This window comes from Accipiter gentilis, chromosome 9, assembly GCF_929443795.1.
Source record: "Accipiter gentilis chromosome 9, bAccGen1.1, whole genome shotgun sequence".
In the NCBI taxonomy this organism is placed as follows: domain Eukaryota; kingdom Metazoa; phylum Chordata; class Aves; order Accipitriformes; family Accipitridae; genus Astur; species Astur gentilis.
Genome location: NC_064888.1, coordinates 30,410,841 through 30,437,028, shown reverse-complemented (window position 1 = coordinate 30,437,028; position 26,188 = coordinate 30,410,841). Strand labels below are relative to the sequence as shown.

Below are 26,188 nucleotides of genomic sequence, written 5' to 3'. Positions count from 1 at the left end.
TACTGACCTGTTTCACAATCCAAAGAATAGAAGTAGAAAGATTTTTTTTAAAGTTATTTTTCCTGGAAACAAGTTTCATTTCTTTTCAGTTCCACAGTTAAATTATTTTCTGGTAAGCTTTATGTAGAAATATTTTTTTCAGAAAAAAATCTGCTTTGTCTTTAGAACAATTTTTCCTAACAAGAACATAGAATTCTACATTTTTCTTTAAGAGGAAACAGCTACCTGTTCTTCTACTGTCTCAATCTTCTTTCTCTGCTTGGCCCTGCTGCTTAAATCTATTCAACATATGCCGGATGTATTCTGGATAAAGTAAATGCGTGCTGACGTTAAACAGAATCAAATGTACCTAGTCACATCCAGTCCTGTTTAGCTATTCTGCAGTGACAGCATTACAGAGGAAGGCTGAACACTAAAGCTTTTAACACACCTGTCAGCAATTGACTACTTATGTAAATATATCCTTCATCCATTATAAGTATCAAAGTATAAATACTTATGCAAAGTAATGTTATATTACATCAAAATATGTAAACAAATAATTTGCTCTGCTCTTGGTTATGATTTAATCAGATTTTACCAAATAAGGATCAATGCGACAATGTTAAAAACAGATTGCATACGAACACTTAATTTGAAGTTGTTTAAATAGTTACTGTAATACTGCTCTGCTTTTAAAAAATACAAAATATGCTTGCCTTTAAACAATAGTTCTGAACAATTAACTCTTCCTACCTGTAGAAGTTGAGTTGCGCTCCACCTTGTATCTACATTCTTTTCCAAACATTTCTTCAGAAAATCTTTAAAATCTGATGACCTACACAAAAAGCAAACAGGTAGTGTTTCTTCTTTTGTCTTGACATCAGACTAGGGTATAATGAAATATTCTTTTGCTTTCACATGCATCTACCCTGCAACCCCAGGTCCTTCTATCGATTTTGGAAAACACAAAGGTAGTACAGGAATGCAAAGACTAATGTGGCACAAATACAATCTTTAAAATGTTTGTCCATTAATAGAAGAGTTTACTTTTGACTCTTGATTTTTAATACACCACATCTGCTGTATCACTAACTGAATCACATAAAGATATTAAAATGACGAAATAGATAATGGCTTTTTAAAATGTTTTCTTAGTATAAAAACACTTAAGTCTCCTTTCACCCGATTTTCAAATGATCTTCAGATCTTTTAATGCATTTGTAAAAAGCTATTTTGCATACATTTTAATGCAAAATCTGCAAAATATTTCAGTATAAAAGCTTCTATACAGAACTATGACAAAAAGACCATAGTCCCAATTGGATAAGGAGACGTATGTATGTATGTATACATGTACAAACAAGCATATATAGAATATGTAACTGACTTTATGCATAAAGCTAGTCCTGTAAAGTTCAACAGGTCTATGCTCATGAACATAAGTTTAGTAAATAATATGAATTGGTATGCCTCATACTCAAAATCTACAAATTGGGGTGGGAAAGCTGTAAACAAAATACTAACCATTTTGAAGGCTGTGCTAATGTAGGCGGATCAGATTTTGCTATTTTCAGAAGCACTCGCATTGGATTTAATTCATGATGAGGTGGCTCTATTTGAGCCATTTCTATTAAAGTAATGCCAAGAGACCAAATATCAGCCTTGTAATCGTAAGGCCTGTCTTTAGAGGTCTCGCACATTACTACTTCTGGAGCCATCCTGCAAAGAGAATAATGAAGTACCAGATTAGAAAATGCACTCTTACCTGCTCTGAAAAAGGTTCTAGAATGCTTCAGTGAATTTATTTAAGAAGCACATTCTACTCTCACTTAATATATTTACACAATATTCTATCAAGCTTGTAATATTAACAACAAAAGTAATTTTAAGATATTAGTTCATACTAAAAAGTCAGCAAAACTGTACACTTACCAATATGGTGTACCAATAAAAGAATCTCTTCTTTGTATTGTTCTTGTGTTTTTAGCTGATACTCCAAAATCCGCTTAAAGCAAACAGTAAAATGCTATTAACTGGGTGGTGGAAAACATATTATATTTTTATATTTTACAACTGTCTTTTAAAATGGTAAATGTTCCAGAGGAAACACTCTGCAGTATTAAAACTTAAAAGTAAGATGAAAATATTTGTGTTTTGGTAACTGAGTGCCAAGGTTCTATAGCATTTCTAATAAAAGATATTGAATAAACATTCTCCATTGCTAAAAAAAAAAAAAAAATGCTACTCGAGCTCTGTGGGACAAGAGTGATGCATGTATTTACTGTAGGAATAAGTGTGTTAAATTAACTTAATTAGAAAATAATTTCTTTAGCCTATGAAGGCTGTATTCCTCAGACAAGGCATTAGCTCTCATTAATTCAACAACTCATTCCATTTTTAATTTCAGGACTCAAATTCTCATAAAGCTACTTTTTCCCTTTTACTTAAGGGTTTCTTTCCACATGACTTTTCACTTTTTATTACGTATCTGAAAGCTTGCATAGGCACCTTTGATGGAACATCCAACCAAAAATCAACTTTATCTTTGCAATTACTATTACTTGTCTATAAAGCTTTACATTTCCCACTTAGGAAAAAAGACAACATTTAAATACGTGTTATATGCTTATTATAAATGTAACTTTCTTAATGAAGATCTAGAGATTAGAGCAAAGGGACAAAATAGCCATTATGTTGCCATCTTCAATCTGTACAAAACTACCTGATGCACTCAACACTTGAGAAGCCTAATTTTGCTCTGGGGGAAAAAAAAAATAACTAAGAGACCTATTTGTTCAAATGCAAAAACCGAAGTCTTGAGGGGCTACAGATACTGAAATAATAAAACTCAAATCCTTATACAAATAAAATGCAATGAAGGAAATTTATTTGCCATTCACATATTTGTAAAACAAGTTATTACCCATTTCTGTGTGTACCAGAATCAAAACACAAATAGTTTAAAAGGAGTAAAATACTCTTCCAAGGGATGCTGTACACTTTTGAATACTAAAGTATATCCTTTTTTTAGAAATCTTAATCAGCAAACCTGAATACATCACTAAATGTACGTGTGGAAGAAATCTCCCTGTGGTCTGAACTGTAAAGTAGTATCTGAGAGCCTGCACGGTGCTGTATATCAGCTAAGCTTAACAAAATCTTAAAATAGTTCCAGTCTGTATGAGGAGGATCCAGGTCATATGAGACAAATAACATGAACAGAAACAAATTATTCTCTCTCCGACCATGAGACTTTTGCTATGATCTGTGATTTCTTTTACAGTAGTACTAAGAAACTAAGATAGTGGGTCTATTACATTTGTAAATAAGGCCTATGAGACCAAGGCCACCACTAAATCTTCAGGCTTCCAAGAAAAGCCAAAACAGAAAAGTTATCCATACTTTGCAGATGAAGAGAAAGGCACATGCAAATATTATACATACAAGTAATAAACTTGTGCAATGGAATCCGTGCAAAAAGCACAGATACACTTAACTAATTAATGTGGCAAAGTAGGTTCTTAAATATTCTCAACTTCTTAACAGAGTAGTAGATATATTTGTGAATTTGGACACGTCTTGCTTACATTTAAAAGGAACGTCTGTAGCAAGGCTGGGAATTTAGAGCCCTAGGTCACTGTGGTGATCTTCCAATTCTCCTTACCTTTACCTTCTGTGTTACTTGCATCCAAAGATACAAAACTAATCACACACATCATGTAGAGAGAGATGTTTTTGAAACCTGAATGCAAGCTGCTATGTCATGGAACTATGACACTGGTAGAGCCACTGTAAAGGCTGACAGCTTATACACATTTGCCCCCGATGAAAGCCTGAACAAAGCGGATCCAGACAATTCCTATCTTTTCCTGGCTGAATGAAGGGACACTATTCACCACCAGTAGTCCTTTGTCAGTTCTTCATGGAGGAATCCTCATGGATTCCCTACCACATCAGAGGGAAAATGTGGATGACTGCTTAAATTTAGATAAAAAAATAGGAATCAAGAATAGTAAGCTTGTATTCATTTTCTTCCAGACTGTTTTATCTTAATTCAGTGCAACGAACAATTAAAAAAAGGCATGGAAAAACCAAGTTGAGTAATTACGATTATTAGTTCTCCCTTTCTCTCTCAATAATGGAAGAGACAACGGTACCAGGTACTGGTTTTCGGCAATAGTGAAGGATGTTCATTTTCCAATCTAACAACTTCAAAGGGAAGTTCTGATGTTACCATAGTAAAGATAAGTGTAATAAAGAACAAGAACATTATACTAAGAAACAGTAGGACCTGTATCTGACTTTAGGCAACTTGGCACAGATATTGATACAACTCTTACCCCTGCTGATTTTGCAGTCTGAAAGATGTGCTAAGTACAGTTAGGACACCTACTCAAGCATCTAAACCCTAGCTGTTAGACTGATATTTAAATAGATAAATACTGAACTCTGCCAAACTACAGCCTAAGGAAAATACAATTATAAGACCAGGCAAAGTTCTGGGAAAGACTTTTATATGCAACATGCTTACCTAGTTTAATGTCTCCATCTAATGTGAAAAGAATATTGCCAGCTTTTAGATCTCTGTGGATGATCTTATTTTCATGCAAGTAGTTCAATGCTTCCAGTGTCTGCCTGCACACCACTTTGATCTGTGGCTCTGTTAATGGCCTCTCAAGCTCTACGAGAAAAAGAGACAGAAATAAACACAACATTTTTGCATTTTATGTTACATGTTCATAGCAATCTGTATAGAAGTATATGTGAAAATTAATTAATCTGAGAGTCTGAACAACATATGTCAAAAAAACTTCTATCTTAAAATATTTGCTCCTTTCAGTAAAAATTTCATTCCTTGTACCCCAAACCCTCCTCATTATGAACTCTGAATATGTACCTGTCTGAACTGTGAAAAAACTATATAGTTTAGAGATTGGTTCTTTTGTGTGGTATACAGAGATGTTAAAGACTAGAACCTTTACTTACTGGTATTAGCATTCACCTAATTTGAGGAATAAGGACAGAAAAATTTAACTTTAAGGTTGATGCAATATAAAAAACTATCACTATGCAATTTGGAAGATGGCAGGGGAAGGGGAGGAATGAGATCCTGAAAAAGGCTCATATAGATTATGTTATAACAACAGAGAGCTCCATAAGCATATGAGAACAACTCACATTCACTTAAAGGATCAAGACAAAAATGTGTTTTGAAAGGTAAATAAACACTTTAAAAATGAGAGAAAATTAATCTAACTTACGAAGTTATAATGTCCATAGATATAGGTGTAAGTGCTAATTTTAAACCCCCAACATTCAACACATATAGCACACCAATTACATAAATATTTGCATTTCAAAACAATACATGTGAAACAAGTCTTACAATATATATTATAATTTTAAGATGTTATTAAGTTTATTATTTGAAACAACTTATTTACCCAACATTACTGCATCTACTGCTCCACCTGCACAAAATTCGATCAGGATCTGTATGTAAACAAAAGAATACAGAAATTACAAATTAAATAGTTCTGCTGAACTGAACCATTGATTAAGGGAGCTTTATTGGGAGACCAATAGCTTTATTGGACTATTTGGCCATGACAAATTATTTCACTAACCTCTGCAAAATATTGATACTGTTACCCAGGCTAAAAGTAGGGCTGTGCTGCTCAAGCAAATTATTTGAAAAATGCTTGGAGATCCTCAGACAAAAGTTTTAATCCAAATATAAAATTTCATAATAAAACTTATAAAACATAATAAAACAGTCAGCTTAAATCCGACTTGTAATATTATTTACATAATCCCTGCAAACTCATTTCTCGATTATTAAACTGTACTTCTATACTATAATCTCTCTGACTGAAAAGTCTAAGAGCTACATTATTTTCCACTAGCAGATGTTATCTCCTGTATTGTTTCAGATGAGATGAAAATATGGAAAAATACTCTTAAAAGTTACAGAAAACAACCGAATTCAGATGTTTACATAAATTTTCCTCCATTTTCACTGATGCCTTCATCAGGCTTTTATCCCAGAATCTAGTAATACTAGAACAACTCCATCTCCAGTTCTCAGTTTCCATTTGAAACAAAAATAAACTGCAACTATTTGGGGGCACAAACTATGCTGACATGTAGGACAGAAAGAACATACACCAAGGAGAAGGAGGGTAGACAAAGGGAATGAGAGAGCAAGAGAGAGGAAAGGTCATCCAGGATTGACACCCTACTCTTCCTTATATGTTTTTTCTTTTTTATTTTCAACTTTAAACATTAAATTATAATTTTCAGTCTGAAAGCTAATGCGTATTTCTTGTCAGAATCCTAACAGTCAATATCCTGGGAAATAATATCTTAATTTTTTCCTTCAGAGTACTTTTAAAATCAGAGTATCATTGCCCATAAAAGAGGAAACCTCAAATTATACCCTATACCATAACACATATATACACCACTTATGTTACATATTACTTCAAATTACTATTATAATTAATCCTCACAACAATAGTAATAACAAATATACTATATAATGTAACTCTGTAAATTCTTTAAACCATTATTCCATTTGCATGCTTCTACATACCTACTGCCAAGTAAGTTAAGTGTGGGAAATTGTAAATAAAGAATATCTTTCTCTAAAATTTGCTGTTTGATCTGACAATCTGACAAAGGTCGCTTTGGTAGAGAAATTGTGTTTCTAAACTGGAAAGCAAAAGCATATTTTATGTCCAAATATTCTTTTTTTCTTTTCCTCCACTAAATTCTGTATACTTACCACATCATTATAGCTTTCCCTTTGTCGCTTTCATGCCTCTGCATTTCACTGTAACTATGTATCTACAACTTTATTTTCAAACTATTTACTCCCATGTTTATTCTGCCAGTGAAGCTTGTCTGCTCAGTTTCATATTCTGTCTCTACGTGTACTTGCTTTCATGCTGACCTGTATGCATGGAAATTTTTTCACTGTTCCACTGTTTTATACAATATCATTTTACTCTGCATTCAGATCACACAAAATTTTTACAAAGCTTATCAAAATAAACGTACATCAGGAAACATGGTATTACATTTCCATTGTTTTCATGCTTAAAGGATAAAGCATATTTGTAAGACTCCAAGGAAATTTTGTTTTCCTTGTTTTAGATATCTTTTTTAATTATAAACTCTTTTTAAAAAAACCCCATGTATTCTCTGTACAATTCCAAGAGCACTTACAAATATTGCATTGGATCAGCTAAAAGAAAAAATTGTATATTCATAGCTAAAGCTATTCAGTGCACAGGATATAGTAGAAGAGTGACATACAGTCATATGTATATCCACTACACTTCTATGTACAAATATCTAGGTTTTAAGTAAATTAATTATGGTTCAAGTCCTGGTAAACTGTCTTTACCGGAAGTACCAATGAATTCACTCATACCTAAAATACATATTTCACAGGCTGTCCTTTTCAGAGCATTATTGATTTTTCAGCTGTGGATTCTGAATCTCACTCTAAATTATGCTAATGTAATTAAAATCTGAGACCTGCTGTTACAAATAAGCGCTAAGAACTCTCTCCATACACCAAAATGAACTGCTAATTTCCAAATTTTAGATTCAAACTCCTGACCAAATGACTCTGTGTAGCTCAGTTTTACAGTGACAATTTCCTAAAAGTCATACTCACAATTTACAAATTAGTTTTGAAACTGAATAGTTATCCCAACAGCAACAACCCAGAAGAAATGATTGACAAATAATCCTTTATTCAAGTAAAGAATAAAAAAAAAATGTAATTTCAATAATCTTTTGAAATAAGTAAAAGCATTCAGAGATGAAAAAATACCTACCCACAGATTGTTTTCATAGTAGAAAGCATCTAGGAGCTTAACAATATTAGGATGATCACAGGATGCTAAAATATCAATCTCAACCATGTAATCTTCAAGTTCTTCTTCCGATTTAGTATCAATCACCTTTGCAGCAGCCAGTACTTTTGTTTCTTTGTTTTGAGCCTAGAAAAGTAACAGCAAACATATATATGTGAATTTCACCAGACAACTGTCATCAGCAAAAAAAGAAACGCACTAACAAAACCCGTCTTTCGACAGTTCTGTACTACTTTCCTGCCTTTAGGTAGTTTCTCTCCAAAAACAGAATACCTGCATATTAAAGACTAGATAAAATCTAGGAGAAAAAGGGTTTAATAACTTTTCTCGAAGTGAAGGAACAATGAATGAAAGACAGGAATATAAAAATACTTAATTCTCGTCACATTCTTTAAACCATCATGCAGCCAATAGCTTAGGGTCCTTACTATTTAGTACTCCTAAGATGAAGTTTTGTGCTGCTCCTCAAAAAACTATTAACACTTGACAAGCAGTATGAAGTAGCCTCCACCTTCTCATTTCTGACTGCACATTCTTGCCTTTCTGGCACTCCCCACATTGTGGCAGCACAGCTGTTCGCAAAGCCACACAGAAAACCAGATCCTCTACCAGTAATCAATAGGTTACCCTCCTCTTCAGCCAGGGGCTTTATTCAAGCTCCCATATTAAAAAGCTGCCAAGCCATCGTTAATTTGTCTGGGCATTTTACTCTCTCTGCTTCAGAAGTCTAGGAGGACTTCCACAGATGGCTACTCATTGAAGTTGGCCACGCTGAAAATGCTGCCAGCCTCTACTTTATTACTCCAGACCTCAAGACTAGGGAGCTACAACTCCTGTAGTGATAAGGTTAACCAGAGAACAAGTAAGATTTTGACTGGAAAAGCAAGAGGAAAACAAGACCTTGCATACCCAAGGAGAAAAAAAAAAAGGCACTTCTGCTATGCATTTAAATATTCTTTGGCTTTTCTAAAAAAGAAGAAATTACAAACAATTAGAGTGACTGTTATTTAAATAGCAAAAAATTTCAGAAACCAATTGCTGCAAATAACTTATTCACAGGATATTGCTGAGAAACTAATCCAGCAAAACTAGGCAAGGTGAGATTATTTTTCTTTTTTTTTAATGTGTAGGGGATAAAGCAAATATTAAACACACAGCCTGTATGAGTGTGTACATATAGACATACATACACAAAATTATTCACACTTTCTAATAATTTTCTTGCAAGTTATGTTTGAAGGAATACTGTAACTTGTTATTTAGCAAACTTTAAAAAGAAGGTGTATTTTCTCAAGCCATCATAAAACCACTAGTTTGTCAAGGCATTTCCAGTGGTTACCTTTTCCCTCTGAATAAATTAAGTTGTAGGACTAAAATCTGCTTCACCAATTATATGTAAAGACCATGAAGAAAAGGCCTGGGTTTACTCCACCTAGCTTTTGACATTCAAATGAAATTAAGTGACAAGTAGGGACATAGGCTCTCTCTAAAGCAGCAAAAGACAAGAACTGCCCTGCAGGGGCAATTCTGACTCCTGATGTGAAGCATCACAAGGTGGTTAATACTGGTACGGCTGGTGTGGCTGGTGCATGGGGCATCTTGGCCCCAAACCTAGCTGAGATGATCCAGGACAGGACGCAGCAAGAATCCCAAAACCTGACTTCTGTCACCCAATCTCATTATACTAGTATCAGACAAAAGCTGGTATCAGGCAGCAAGTAAGAATTCCTAAGAATTACTTCCAAAGTCAAAATATTACTTTCACAGCCATAAATAATTCTCTCAATGTGGCAAAAAAGAATAAAATATTTAAAGATAAATATTTATGATAACATCCAGTAAAACAGCAGTAACAGAAAAACACACTTAAAAGCGTAGTCCTAGCTGTTTCATCTTATGTTGAGGGTAAAGGTATCCTGTAACATTTATTTTTATCTCAATATTCTTTCCAAAACAGAAAACAACCAATCTTCCCAACCTCAATATTTGCTCTTCCATTTTTAACAACAAAGATAAGGGATCTGCATAACATTATTTGAAAACAAACTACCGAGAAGTTTTCCAACACACATTCTAATAATAAAAAGAAAAAGGTCTGCTTAATAACGCAAACATCATTTGGTTTGGTTTCATGCTTTATACAAGAATGAAAGACCAACCTTCCAATTCTAGAGCTGTGCTGTAAATTAAACATGAAAGGTGAAACAGATGCCTGACTCCACAACAGAATTAGACTTGGTAGCTTTACAAGTGCAGAAAAATGGTTGTTAAAGCACTTTTCTAAAGAATTCAAATATTAATTGTAATATTTACTTTTTTGAAACATGCATGGCCAGACACTCTCCACTGTATCGTACAAGAAGGACACTTAAAAAAAAAAAGGCATGAAAAAAATTCTGAAACTGATTTTTACACAAACTTTCATGTAAACTATATAATGGTAATAATACTTTTGTTAAAAAAAACTATTTTAAACTTCAACATCAGGTAACAATAACAGATGTTACTGTTTTCAGATTCAGTTTCACTTTTGAGAGAGGCAGGCATTGTTTAATTAGCATGCATGATTACATGCTAGGGAGTTTGCTGCATTTATAGCATATATTGGTTTTTTCTATTGACAAAGTACATTGTATTTTGATTTTTCCCAGATCCTTTTGCTTGAAGTAACTAGAAATCTGCTTTGAATAAGTTTCTTTTATTTCCTCCTTGTCACAGCTCTATTAGAACACCTCATTAAAAACCAGAAGTTATTATAGAGACAGTAGTATTATCTTTATGAGCATCTTAACAATTATAAACAAAACAAATGTTCACCTTTGTTCTGACTTGAGATAGTAAAATTTTGTAGGTCTAGATCCAGACTATTTTTCCCCGTTCTTAAAAGAAAAAAGCTTTAGAATTAGCATATTTCCACCAGGTATTTCTGAGGACTGATAAAACATTTTATGTATACACCAAGTTACACCTGAAAAAAACCCACCCCAAACCAACTTTATATATTTTAAACATTATTTTAAAAGTTCTTTTTGAATAAGATACTATTTGTCTCCACTCCACCATGCACTCTATAATAAATATTCATCTATGTGACTTGCTGTAAGAAGTATGTAATAAATATGCTCTTTTGAACTGTGTAGGAAAGGATTTTACTGTTCATGCATAAGATTTATGTAGCACTGTATTGTATGGGGAAAAAAACCAACCCTCTGGATTAAGAGGAACAAAAAGCATTTACAGCTTTGCGTAGGCATGTTTGTTTTTTCTAGACTTCGGCCAAAGTCTTTCTTCTGCCACATAACATTCTCCAAAGGTCAGAGCAGGATCAAAAATGTTTGTGTACATGCAGTTTTGATTTGCATATACTCATTTTGCATTTGGGTACATGAACATTAAAAGTCAAATAACCATTCATGTTACTCGGAGGTTCTGCCTTTTCAAAATATGTCCTGTATCAGCAGCCCTGCAGTTTCTTCCTGTATTTTAGCTCTCAACTACCAATTCAAGTTATTCCAAACACTCTGCTTAAATACATTTGATACTGCTTCCATGACAGGTGATTTAAGCTTCAGTCCTATGCTAAGAAATCCAAACTGGCATCTTCAATGGTTATGGTTCAATCCTGCCTTACATGGAGACAAGGAAGTAAAGGGGTGAAAGATTTTCTTTCTTTGCATTAACAAAATTTGATCTTTTCAAAAGATTCATATGCAATAGTTGAAAAGTTAATGGGAATAACTCATTCCTCCAAGATCTGACTAATGCAATAGGACATAGATATTATTAACTATTATATGCAACAATACATAAATATTGCAATCCTTCCACCAAAACTTCTATTTGGATTATATATTTAAGGTTACTGCAGCAAACATTAACTCACAGAGAGATGGTATGCACAAGGGAATAGCAAACTGCATGTTACAGCATGGTTCCCTCAATGGTTGGCACAGTCTCATTAGCAGAAAACACACAGAAAAAATACTGTTATTCTCCTAATTCTAAGATAAAGTACTTTTAGAAATATTGATTGCAGGTTTGCATAGTATAAATATGATCTTGTAAATTAAAACTTGCAAATTACTTTCTGAACCTAAATCCCTCACACTAAAATGCCAATGATATCTAATGCAAAAAAAAAAGTAAAAATTTGAAAACATATCAGTACAAGAAAGAAGAATAACCACTCTACACAAAACTAGGATCTGCAAGTATGTGAAATTAGTGACTCCTCCCTATAAATCCTGGATTTTTATACAGTATCATATAACCACATATAAGTTCCAGAGCCAGAAGCTTTGTGAAGAGACCGATAACAGAAGATTAAAAGGCAGGTTTACTGTCTGGGCACTCAGCCAAGAAGTTGCATATTCCCAGCCATGGACAGCAGGGAGAGAAGAGCCACGGTTCCAGAGTAATAGGATTACAGCTCAGAGATAACTCATAGTCTTTCGCCTTTATATGACCAATATGAAGTTTCAGCCTATGTTGTGAGGAGCTGTTTCAGTTTCCTATCACCAGCAAATGTTTCCTTCCCAGCTGTGCAGCTCCTCTCCTGTAATGTAGCATGTAGACAATTAAAAATTAAACACCATTTACAACTGAAAAAAAGTTAAGTACATCCTTCATCTTTGGTTCAGCCAACCAGAAACAAAGCTGAGATACAAGACAGAAAATTGTTCAGCACCTTTCTTCCTGATGCCTGATCTCTTCTGAGATGTTATATAACCACACTGCATGCTTCACAGGCAGCAAAACAAATCAATTAAGAAGCTTTTCCTTTCTGACTTACTTCTTAGCAAAACCATAGTAATAATCATAGATCATCAAGGTCGCCAAAAAGTGAAAAATACGTGCTTCCCTATTCAGCAGCAGATGTTTTTGCACGTAAAAAGCTACACTTCTATGTAAGCCTGGGACTGTCAGATCTAGCTCCATTTATGCTTTCTGATGATGCGTAAGCAGTACTGAAAAACTGTCCTTGTACCATACAAAGGCGAGAGATGTTTCTCAGAGCTATCAGAAAGCAGTGGATCTCAGGCTTTCTTAAAAATACAAACCCAGGGGAAAAAAAAATGCTATAATTTCAGATTTTAACAGCCTGATAAAATAAATCTGTAAGAAGTAGTGTGGCCTAATGGAAAAACTATACTGCGCTTTGTTTTGTATGTATTTACTGTACTATATTTAACATTGTCCTTTGCATTTTGAAACTAAAAAACAAACCTGCATGACTGACCAGTATCAAGTGTTCAAACTTCTTTTCAAAACACGGAAAGCTGTTCTTTATTAATGAATTTTAGAAAAAAATGTGCTTTAATTAATCAGATAAAAGGAAGCATTAATTCTAACATCAAATGTTGAGAAATGTAATTAAAAGTACCAGTTTGAATTCAAGAGCAAATAGTTACCTCTGCAATATTAAATCACAGTTTTTACAATAAGCCACAAGTTAGGCCAATGAAGGAGATAGCAACCTCCACAGATATCTGGCAATTCAGATGAGCCAGTCATTCCAAAAAAGTTACGTTATTTTGCATCAGTCTTCACTGCACAATGTTTGAAAATGTAGTGGTAATAAAAAAAACACTATAGAAAATTTCAATTTTTTTGTTTAATTATAGATATGGTTGGTCCAAGGAATTAAAAACCAGCTAACTTCAGTTATGCCTGCTAAAAATTGTTGAAATAACTGTTACAAAAAAACTGTTCAAAAGATAATGAAATGATAGTATCTACCAAAAATGATGGTACGCCCTTAAACTCAAGCTGATCAGCCAAAAATTTTCCCTGCCTGCACAGTGTATATCATAACCACCTACTTCCAGTTTCTTCTACTTAAGAAATGTTTAATGCCAGGGAAAAAATACTGAAATAGAAGTGTAGATAACTAAAGTACCTCTATTTCCTACAAGCAAATACTATTACTAACAAAGTGGAGCCCAGGGTTCAACCGAGACTACTGAAGCACATCTTTATGATACTGTGGTCTGGTGCTGCCTTTGTGGCTATACTAGTTTTGGAGTGGTTTCCATGACAACTTCCCTCTTTTAACATTATCCTTGTACTTCATACTTACTGTGGTTCTTCTGCTTCCTCCACAGTTAGTTTCTGAGGATTCCACAAGTTATTTCTGGGAGTGGTATGGAATATAACTTTCATGTTTAACCTCATGATTCCCTTTATGTATTTTCATTAATTCTGTGGTGTTTGGTATACTAAGTAAGCAGAGTTCCTATCCCGATTCATGCATCGTGTCACTGAAATCAGAAGGAATATTTATATGCATATTTGAAAAGTACCAGGGCTGAACTGGCAAGTATGTGTAAAATAACTGAAACAGTCCTTTAGAGGAAACTTAACAGAGGAGATAGTATCAGATTTCAGCATCATTATTCTTATTCAAACAAATCCATTCAAAAAACAGAATAAAAAGAAGAAAAAAAAAATAATTGCTAAACATTAGCAAGAAGAGCTCCAAAATACGCTATGCTGTTCTATAACAACATATTCTTATTTTCCCATCTCTTGTTGCCTCACAGCTCACATAAAAGCAACAGGGAAAACCAGCTGCCAATACCGGGAAAAGATTTGTAACTAAAGCTTTAAGTGGTGTTAGAGGTATAAGTGCAAAGGACGGGGGTGTTTTTTCCTACATTCAGTTACACTAGCTGTACATACCACTTGCAAAAGCAGCATTAAAATACGCAATTCTGCATTACAATCAACTCGTATACTTGAGAAGAGGGAGGTGTGACAAATTAAGATTTATCCCCGCAGTGTTAAGCTGCTTTGCCAGTATCTTTCCATCTGCAGAAGACACTAACAGTTGCTGGCAGAGGTTTTCTCCATTTTATCTAGCACCAGACAGTGTCAGCCCCAAACTGACTTACAACTTCCCAGGAAAGATAGTAGCTCAGTGTATCTTCATCTTGGATTACAGATATCCCACAGTTATTTATTCAGTTTTGTGCCATTAGGAAAAAAACCCATAATGCTTACTGCTTATTGGTTTAGTTTAGTCACTATTGTGTAAAATTAAGTTTTTGTTCCAGCAATAAACAAACCTTTATTCCAGATGACATAAATTAATAATGCTTCTGAAAAACAGTATCAAGAAATAATTTTTAACCAAAGAACAATTGCTAATTCTAGCTGTTCACTACAATTACTTTTAAGACAAGAAGCTGACTCCAGACTTGTTTTTTTTCAGAAAATTATCATGCTGCCAGGTTGAGAGTTGAGAATTTTATTATTTGCTCTTGATAATTTTACCATTTGTTTAAACACAGGACTTAAGAAATCTCCGATTGCTTTACCTGGGACGATTCTATGTTAATAATCTTGCTTCTAGTCATTTAACATCTGCAACAATGCTTTTAGTTCATTTGAGCTCAGAGAGTCAGTGTTACTCCTGCTAACATCCTTTCCCAGGGAGACATTAGGAGTTGCAAAAGCTAACTCTGCAGCTTTCTGCAAACAGATATACCATAGTGTTTTTGGCTTCACGTAGCACCAAGTCATTTTGTTTACTAGCACTTCACAAACTACATAGTGCACATTCACAGATGTACATGTATCAACCTAGAACACTTTTTTTTTTTTTTTTTTTAAATAAAGTGGCTAGTCAACACACAGTTCCTCCTTACCCCGTTCCTTGGGAGTTAGGTTACAAAACAAATTGGGATCTCTTCTGCCCAGAGCCCTTAGCCAGATCAGATGCAAGATGGCTACAGCTGTTTGCTGACCCAGCACAGCTATTCATGTATAACAAAACAACAAAAAAGTGCATCTGACTTGAGCATAGAAAATTCTGTCTTTTCAAACTGAAATGAACAAGTTAACAAAATAGCAAATAAAGAAAAATGACAATTTCTTTGGATTTTAAGAACCCTTCAACAAAGGCCTTCTGACATGTTACTAGGGAAACTACACAGTCATAGAAATTAAATGTGGCACATTCATTAAGTTAAAAAAACTTGCTGTCAAAAAGTAAAGAATATTATTAAAAGCTCTACATTTCATATAGCAGAAGAAAGGCATTTAAAGACCTGTACCAAGACAATTTATTTTATGTATTTATTGTAGAAGATGATTTAATATAACAGATGTACCTTCACTGTCATTTAAAGTGTATACATCTTACTAGCTCAAAAATACGGCTGGTTTGGGAAAAGGTTCTGTGTAATTTGATACTGCAATGTGAACCATATTCAAGACTTGCAGTGAGCACAGCTAAATAGCCAGAGGGGAAAGATGAAATTAAACAAGATGAAGCATTATCACCCCATTTCATTCTTTGTCCTGCTAAAATGAACAATAAATAAAGTATACTTCATATATTTTAAGGGAAAAATATAAACTATATAGGCAGTTTAAGATTCAGTATTTTACAAAAAGACACAGTTGTAACAGTGGGAAATGAAATGTGACAACATCAAGACCACATTAAAACCAGCTACAGCTCTTGCAAAACTATCAAAGCATATATTCTGTTGCTCCATGCATACTCTAGTCTGTTAAGATGAAACTTCCCCTATTTCTGAAATAACAAAAAGGGAAGTAGCTTTTGACAGCTTTCATAAAGCTGTACATCACAATCCCTGTTTTTTAAGTACACTTGTTATAGAAACTAATTCATATTCTCTTTATGGTATTAATATATTTTTAAAAGAACAGGAAATTTAGAACTCTACGGGGAAGTTACTGCTTCCTCATGTACATATCTTTAAACAATCTAACAGAAACCAACTGCTAAGACAGCAACAAAAGAAGAAATCAATATAGTTAAGCCAGTGTCTTTCAGCTCTCTTTAATGTTAACAAGTTATTTTCAAGTCAGTTCTACAATAAACTTTATTAATTACAAAATTCACTAAGATGATGTACAGTCTGTGACTTCCCAGTAGTTTTCTTGTGAGTCTTAAGTAATGACCCTAAAGCTACATAGCATCTCATAAAAACAAAGTGAAATATTCTGACATGCAAGTTAGAAAGTTTGCCTCACATACAGTTTATAATGACCTAGCTATCTTTGTGCTGCAAGTATAACATCTCAAGAGATGAGAAAGAGCCATCTGAACAAACATTTGGTATTCCTTGAAAATTGGCTATTCAAGCACCACAAAAATAGCGTCTTGGGTTCTGTCAGTAAACTTAATTCATATTCATCACAGTAGTGGAATGTGTTGCTTCTGATGTGGCCTTTCAGATTAACTGTTTGGTTTGTTGGGGTTTTTAATTGGTGAATTTAAACAACGGAACAATTAAGAAAACTGACTACTGTGAGAAACTATATGAATGCCAGTCCTATTATTTATCAGCCAATTTCAAAAGAAATTTTACTTTAGAAGCATGATGATGATGATAATCTTTTTAAAATTCTGGTAAGTTTTTTGCACTTGCCATTTGCCATCTTACTGGTAAGTGTAATTCAATCACAATTTACCTAATATGCTAGTGATAAATACAAATGGCCATAGGAATAATTGCATTACTTGATAAAATTATTAAAAACAAATCCAGATAAACAAATCAAGATAGAATACTTCAACTCACTTTGCAGAGCTTGACGCACAAAATATGCAAAGAAAAAACAGTTGCTTTACTCAGACTTTTACAACTAATGAACTTGTGAGCTTCTATTGGGAAAATATTTTCATGCAACATAGGAACAACGTTCTTCCTCTGACAAAACTGCTGAGTATCGTTAACTTTAAACACTGCAAAGAGTTAAACACACAAGATATTCAAGAGGAAGTACTGTTCTTGTCTCTTAATAGTGTGGCAATGTTACTTTGAATGGAATTATGAAAGCTTTACTTTGCCCATGTCCCCAAGAAGTCACAGAAATGACGATGCACCAGCAAGGATGGCTGTTAGAGATGAAGTAGTTTTCTCTTTGACAAGACTTCCCCCTTTCTCCTACTCCTCCTTTTCTCTTATGTTTATTTTTTTTATTCTTTTATTAGGCTGAAGGCTTTTTGAAGCAGAAGGCTACCTTTTGTTGTGTATTTGTACAGTGAGAGGGAATGCAAATTCCATTTCTTTTGGAAGATTATCTAAGCCATTTCTTGCTTCAAAACACCTTGCTCACTGTAAAATTCAATTCAGTTTCTGTACTTTCCTCATACAGGTAAATTTAGTGCCAAACAAGAAGTCTTACAAATTTTTCATTCTTTTCTAGCAGTTATGTAGCATACCTAAATTAGAGAAAAGAATCACCACCTGAAACAAAACTAGGAACACAGGCTTTTTAGTACATTTCCAGTTAAAGATATGTCTACATAACAAAATTCTTCTAGAATGGATGTCAGTGATGCAAGCGGACAGACCTACTGGCTGATAACAATACCAACAGCAGCATTTAGCAAAACTGCCTTTTTATCAGTACTGTTGCTAACACCAGATGATTGTTACAACAGAAGGACGTCTATTTTTTCTTTTGTCCTGACAAAAAGCATTCATCTGACATACCTTAACAACTTCAGAATATCGATATGCCACCTTGATGCTTCCCTTTTATAGCTATTTAAGCCAATGCTGACACTGTCCTGTCATTTTTCCCTTACATCTACACCATCACTTGTCTGGCCCTCCCGTGAGCTGGTCTGGGGAGCCAAGAAGATTACATATACAATCAGCTTTTGGGTGGTTTAGTTCCTTGAACCAGATCATCATGGAGTTGGCAAGCACCAGACCTGTCACAAGGAAGGAGGTGGGAATGGGAATACACTGCAAGAACTCTGGCTGTATTGACTTGCATTGCCAGAAACTGTTGTGGAAAACAGTCACGGTAAAGACCTAGCTACTCATAATTCAAAAGTCGCTTCCTTATTTACTGAAGTTATTGAAATGGACCACTTTAAGAAAACATGTTATTGGCTGTTTCACTTAGTATCACAGTTCCATACTAGTTTAGTGCTTTTCAGAGATTCAAAAAAATCTCCTTCGTATTGCACTAGCTCAAAGGTGAGGTCCCATGCTGGGCCACTAAAGACTAAGAAGTTACAACAGCTGACCAGAACACCTAAGTTTGCTACTAAGAGACAGCTGAAAGTTCTTGCTACAGCCAAAAGCAAAGGAGGCATTTTCAGGTAACCCAGCTATCCCTGCCAATCAATAGGAAACACTTGACAAGTATTCTTGTTTATATGGTGGTCTTTAAGCTTTCAGACTTCCCACCCCAGAGAGATGAAAAATAGCAGACAGTGCTTCCTTCTTTCAGGTTACTTATAAACTCAGTTAGTACATCTTCGCTAGTAGTAAATACTAATTGTAAAGGATGAAGGAATAAAAACAAGCTTGGCTTAACTCAAAGAGTACCCATTTCTCCACATTACTGGAATGATTTGAGGTCGTTTTGGGGATAATTCCTGTTCAAACTCTTCTGACCATATTTCCCAGTGATAATCACAGTTCACAGTTTTCACAGTGTAATGTAGTTACACAGACCTATGGTCCTGACCCATGACTATGCAGCACTGAAAAATGGAACAGTTTGCCTGAATAGCGAACTGAAAGATTTGTGGCATCCACAGAAGTTGACCAAGTAAGAGAATGAGAGAAGGGCAATTAAAATCATTAAAGGGTCAAGTAGCTGTCTTATATAAAGCAGACTAAAAAGGTTGGGCCTCTTCAATTCAAACAGGAAAAGCTGAAGGTGGGGCAGGAACATGACTGAACTTTACAAAATAAAAAAAGGCAGCATATGAATTGAATAAAGCCCGATTAAGACAAAGGCTGTGAAGGAGATGTGGGTTTACCGCAACATGCTAATTCTTGCTGAAGCACTCAATTGACATTTCTTCCTTAAGGTTTTACTACCTACTGATTACAAAGTATTAACTCTTTTCCTGGTAAAGTACTGCTTAGAAATACAAGTGAAAAGTCACCTTCTATAATGTGAAATCTAGACGTGCTAGAGAAAAGCTTTGGTTTTACAGCATAAATCTGTATCAGGAGAGCCATTATCTACAAGATAAAGAAAGAATAAATTCCCATACAAAAAGTCTTGCCAAGTTATCACTGTAACATTAACAAAGTTACAGTAACTTCTCTCAGAACAGTTTTCTGAATCATGGTTATGACTAAACATCTCTAGAGACAAAACCAAGTTCCTTAAAGTCCTCCTTAAACAAGAAAGTCTCAGATCTAAGATGCTGTTCAATGAGATAACAAGAAAGTAAAGGGACAGTCTTCTCCAATTAATTATCAAGCTAGATGGATTCAAAAATGATTCTGCCTTAGCATGGGGATTCACCATTGCTTTCATACTAAGTAAAACAATTTTGATGTAGGCACAACTTAAGTTTTAGGGTAATGGTTCCCCCCAAAACTTCAGCAGACAGTACAGTTGCCCTTCCACTCTGCTCACCCATTCATTCTGAATAACTGCATTAATGTAACTTTAGAAAAATTCTTTCTGAAAATAATAACGTCCCTTTATCTGTCATGGCCTCCTTCAGCTTCAGATTTTCTGAAACAACCACCAACAGATTAAAGACTCGCACGTTAAGGTAACAGCCACTTAGTCCTCTGTAGTAAGGAAAGCAAATTTTAGCTTTGCCAAAATTTTAGCAAATTTTAAATGCCAATCAATAAATTGATTTGGCTACTGTAGTACAATCCTACTTTTTCACTTCATATTCTTCTTCATAGAAAAAAAAAATCAGTAAAAATTATAAAATTGTATCATAGAATAGCATGCTTCAGGTAATCAGAATCTTAAAGCCAGATTTTGGGTGGAACTTGATTCAAGTATGAATCTATGCTTGAGCAATTTCTTGCTCTAGGCTGTTGTTAACTAACTAAATAGAAAATGGCTCAAAAATATAAACATGGCTACATAAAGGCAAAAAAGTTTGCGTCTTTCTCTTAGCTTCCAAGTCACCATTCATGCTTAGCTGTTTTACATTAACCTCTCTGTATAAACACAGGCAATCCCACAGAATACTGCAAACCAGTCTTAAGCCAGAAGAGTAAAAATTAACAAGAAAAATATGTAACTTTAATAACTTGTTTTTACATACATGTAGAACTGCTTTAAGAAACAGTACGTCCTCCTAAAACCAAATATGACAGTTTAAGCAGATGCACTAAATATACAAAGAATCTTCCATTACTATTTTATTGTGAATTTTTCCTTTAGGTAAATCTTCTGCTGCATGTACCTTAGTTGACTTGTATCATGAATGTAGACCATATTCAACAGAAAATTTGCAATGCCAATGGAAAATTTCATTTACAGTAAAGCCTTAATTTTTTGTTGAAGTATGAATACCACTGCAGAGCGGTTTGAGGTAGCCTACTAGCTTTTACTGAATATTACTTAGCCAATTTTTATTGCCTGACATCCTTCAAACATATTCTGCAAGCACTACGTCTTCTTTCTCTCTGAAAAGATTCTTTCTCATTTCTGAGTAGAGAAAAAATGTGTTTCCACATGACATATTTGACAGTTAAAATTTCTTTCGAGCATTCCATACTGTAATCATGTTATAAAGCCATTAAAAATGAATTAGAGGGAGTTACAATATGTATTTTGCAGGGGTTTGGATAACAATTATAACACATCACTAATTTTTTTACTCTGTACTATTAATTCACTCTGCTTTGTTTTCTAACTGCAAATTTCATGGCTTTTCTATCACTAAACATTGAGAACTGGAACAATCCAAACAGTATCGAATGAAAAGACAGCACAAGCATTATATTTGAGTAATTTGGCAGCTACAATAAAGTAAGTCAATAGGGAAAACAGGTGAGACAATATGAATTCCTCAGTTCCATCTATAATCTGAATATAATTAAAGGTTACTGAGCATAAAGCAGCAAAGACCAAAAAAAGTATTCATAAATGATACTTCAGGCACCAGGGTCTCAAGGAATGCATTTAAGATCTCAAACCAGAGAGTTTAATTACATGCTGCCTCTTTCACACCAACACAACTGCCATTGAAGGAGAATGACATTTATAATCTGATGAGATTCTCAAAACATGGGTCATGGCCCATGAAATATGTAAGGCCATACATAACTGCATTCAATTAAAAAAAAACCAACAAAACAACAAATTATTTCTTCACTATTGTTTATGGGGTGGTCAAAACTAGAATTTGAGTTGAGTCACCACCAAAAGAAACTTGTGAACTACCGCTCTGCAACACTAGCATGTATTACTGCTTGGAGGGCTGTATGACTGGGGGACTACTTCTCTGCACAGATTAAACTCAAAAGGTTTAACCAATCTGTCTACAAAACCTGTTAAAAACACCAAAACCAAGCACTACCACATTTTTTTAGCTCCTATATGAGAATTATTTAATTAAATAGACTGCATCTGACTTAAATATGAAGAATTATTTCACCGAGTTAGAACAGCTTAAAAAAGTTTCATTCTGCAGTCTATGTGACAACATTAAACAGTCACATTTAGCTTATGCCTGAAATCCAAAGTTTTACTCTCCAGACAAGAAACCAACAGTCCAAGCACTTACACAAATAGTTAGCTAAGAAATATAAAATATCAGATGACATGAAAAAAAAAGGAACTTTTATAAACATAGGTAAATCAAATCAAATAATGATTTCCTATTTACTTAAAGAGTTTTGAACAGTTGTGCTCACACCTTGGAAAAGATGACTGCTTTACCAAGGAGTGATCATGAGCATTCTATATTTATCCTCCACAAACTTGTCTGAAGTTTTAATTCTGAATGCAACAGACAGACAATACATTACTCATAAGTTAAGTATTGTGATGCTGATTTTAAGCCAAGTGACTTAAAGATGTCCAAAAAGTGAGACACAGAACTCATGGTATACTTCTTACTTCTTCAGAGTATTTCCTTGCTACAGACAAAATGGAAAGGAGATATTACCTTCTGCAAATAGCCATTTAAAACATGAAAATTATCTCAGTTTACAATCTACAGATTACTTTCTCGCACTACCCCTTTCCTCAGAAAACTTAGCTGGAATGACAATAGGTATAAAGAGCTCTGTATAGCTTTCCCCTTGACACATTTCCCAGGGTTTACAACAGCGATACTGCCTTTTCCTTATCTGGTATCTTCAACATGCTAAAACTGCAATAGTGTGAAAATAAAGATAACATTATAGAGCAACTCACCAAGCTGATCAGCAAGACTAAAATCGTTAGTCTTCTGTGAACAGTCACGCATCTTTTTTCATCTAGAACATACACAGCAGCCCTAAAATAGTCAGGCTACTCTTACAGAAATTACTATTCTTAGCAAGCTTTAGGTAAAGTTTTAGTTCTATTTTACTTCAACTAAATATTTAAAATTGAACATTGCCATCTTATACATTAGTCTCTTGAGAGTAAAGCAACATTCTTCTCTCCTCTATCTACTAATGCCTCTATGGCTAAACAAAGCAATATGGCATTTAAGTGAATATTATTAATTCAGATCTCCTGAGGACAACTGCACTATTTTACTGCTCCAGTTTAATAAGAGGTCAACTTAAATAGTCAATTATGAATGAAAATAGATTAGAACAAAATATATTTAGTATAGCAAACAATTTTAATAAAAATCGCCAAAAGTTCTGCACTGATTCATTCTCCTGTATTAAAATTCAATTTAGGACATTTCAGCTGCTTTTTCTTTCCAGGTCTAGGCTTATGGCAGAGTCACACATGAAACTTGAGGTTCAGGAAATGCAGTATTTGACTGGAAATTTTCAAATGTGAATTTATCTTCCAACTAGTACCGAACATACAGGATTTCAGGCAAACTTGAATATCCTTCCACAGGGAACGGTATCTTTTCTATAGGAACGTTCATGAGTTCCAACAGCTCTAAAATTTTTCTACATAATTAGTGGAGCTAATGACACCAGGTAAGTCAAAAGATAAAAGAGCAGACAAAAACCAGCCTATCAGTGCTTCAGCTTAGATATAAGTGGTGAAAATCTATTCCTTTGAGTGCTAAGTTACAGATGTAAAAGATACTCACCCTAGCAAGCAGCATGATACATTAGTATCATTAAGATAACTTCAAGCTGCAATATCCAACTGTAGGAATTACTTAGAACAATGTGCTGTAAGGCTACAGAAACTAGGAAATATAAATTCTCCTTGCTCTGCCCTGATTTTGTTTTCAGGTCAGACTAATTAAAGTATTTTCTAGGATTAGAAAATAAGTTATGATGTTAGTGATACGCAAAAAGTACTTCTAAGCAGCCACCAATCGTCAGTTAAGGCTGCACTATCATTAAATTATATAATTGGTCCAGTTTTATTTGTTTCTACCTGCTGTAGAAGACATTAAGGCAAAACCAAGCTCTCATGTATATCATATAGGTACATTACAAGCAAGATTGTTTTAGATACAGAAACAAAAGCTTAACTTAAATGAAGCAACATCATTAGTTTATTGGACTTGAAGAAATACTATTATCAAAAGTCCAGTATCGGCTAGAGATGAGTTTGTATTGGCCACTATTACAAATACAAGTATATATAAGTACTTAATATAGTTGTAATTTTCAGAAGATAATGCATTTGGGTAATGCTGTTCACCATGATTATGGCTATCAGCTTCTACATTTCTTCTCTGAACCTGAAGAGGAAGCAGAATAGGCTTTTTAACCAAGCACCAGTTAATTGCTGAGAGTTGTAAAACTTGTCTTAGTAACTTTAAATGAAATATAAATATTTGATTTTCCAAATTCTTATGAGAATCTTGTATATACAATGCTTCCAACATCTTAGATTCAGGGTAATAAATGAGATACTATAAATGGGCAGAATATTCCAATTCAAACTAAGAAGCATGAATGCAATTCAAAACCATGCAAGTACAAACAATTCTCTGATAATAATTTGTCAATTTCTATTAAAATATATATACACTATATATTCTGTCTATATGCATACCATATATAGATATCATATATCTTATAGAGTATACTGCTACATATATTCTACCACTATAGAATCTGTTCCCATAGAAGACGTAAAATTAATATATTTGTACAGATGGTACCCATAATTATCATAATGATACCCAAAAGACCATGAATTTCTTGGAGGAGTATCCTCTAGTGAAGTGCTCAGAGATGACACCAACTAAACATAAGAAAATGCCTTTTTGCAATGTAAGCATTCTTATATTAGTGTACAATGTTCTTACTACCAAAAAAGGCTGGCAAATTCTACTGAAATATAATCCCAGCACTTTATTTCATTCAAAAGGTTAACTTGGGAAGATACCTGCGTTTTAATTAGTTATGTGCATCTATATGATAAAGATTTTCAATCAAGAACTTCAGCAAGAAAGAGCCACAGAACACATTAGGCATTTTAAAGGTCTGTTTTCACACCATCTGATCATTAACTTCTGGGAATTTAGAAAGTAGCTTAAAACTGATGAAAGTATTTAATGCTTACTTATACTGATTTACGTTAAAGCAATGTTCACTATGTGTACTGAACAGATACTTGATACAATAGGGCAATACAACACACGATATAGTAACACGATATAATAATGTAACTAATTTCTAAAGCAAACTGGTTACAGTTAACTCTAATACTAAGAGCCCAAGATTTTTCAGGGGACTCAACCTGATCAAATCAAGAGCAGTTTCAAACTGTCTCTCTCTTGTTTCCTCTTTCTTTCTTAAAAAAAAAAAAAAAAAAAAAAAAAAAAAAAAGCTGCTGATCTAGCCGCCAAATTTCAAAGTTGAAATCAGCCTCTAATGCTCACGTTATGTTTCTTTGGTGGCTGTCAAAACCCTGGTAGTCCACTCAGTAATTCTAAATAATCCATGAAAGGCAATTAAAAGAGATTGGAAAAAAACTCTATCATCAACAACCTCGAAATTCTCTTTACAAGGGCCATCACCTGATACTGAAGTACTGCAAGGGTCTATAAAGTGAAAAAGGATGAAAAACTACACCATTATTCATTAGCCAAAAGCAAAAAGAAACAAAAAGAGCCTAAAAGTGGCCTCTTTGAAGAGGCTGGAAAGGGCTAGAATGAAAAGTCCTATACAACCACAAACCTTTGCCATCAGTAATCTGCAGCCACATAGCTCCTCTGATCACAAGAGAGACTTGCAACAGCAGTCAAAACACTTAGAAATAAAGAATCTCTAAACATTACTTAGAATACAAACGTGTGAATTGTCAGTGCTAAGAAAGCTTTAGAAAACTGGAATAAACAGCTTCAAATGAAATAAGCTCTTCTAGTAGTTTGGATAAGTTATTAAAAAAAACAAGCAAGACCCTTGTACTTGATTGGGAAGAAGGGGAATGAATCACAAGTTTTCAATGCCCTTAAGACT

General features: G+C 34.2%; 1 protein-coding gene across 4 annotated transcripts in view; it reads right to left on the bottom strand.

Moving 5' to 3' along the window:
• SLK (STE20 like kinase) overlaps positions 1-26,188 on the bottom strand; it is a 51,733-nt gene that overhangs the window by 22,120 nt on the left and 3,425 nt on the right. For 3 of the 4 annotated variants that reach the window (XM_049809672.1, XM_049809671.1, XM_049809673.1), the window contains exons 2-7: positions 7,833-7,997; positions 5,427-5,475; positions 4,514-4,663; positions 1,915-1,987; positions 1,507-1,701; positions 736-817 (exon numbers count right to left, since the gene is read on the bottom strand). In XM_049809672.1, coding sequence (XP_049665629.1) covers positions 736-817; positions 1,507-1,701; positions 1,915-1,987; positions 4,514-4,663; positions 5,427-5,475; positions 7,833-7,997 — 714 coding nt within the window. Of the gene's footprint in view, positions 1-735; positions 818-1,506; positions 1,702-1,914; positions 1,988-4,513; positions 4,664-5,426; positions 5,476-7,832; positions 7,998-10,688; positions 11,011-26,188 lie in introns of those variants that run through there. The other variant, XM_049809674.1, reaches the window with a different exon arrangement.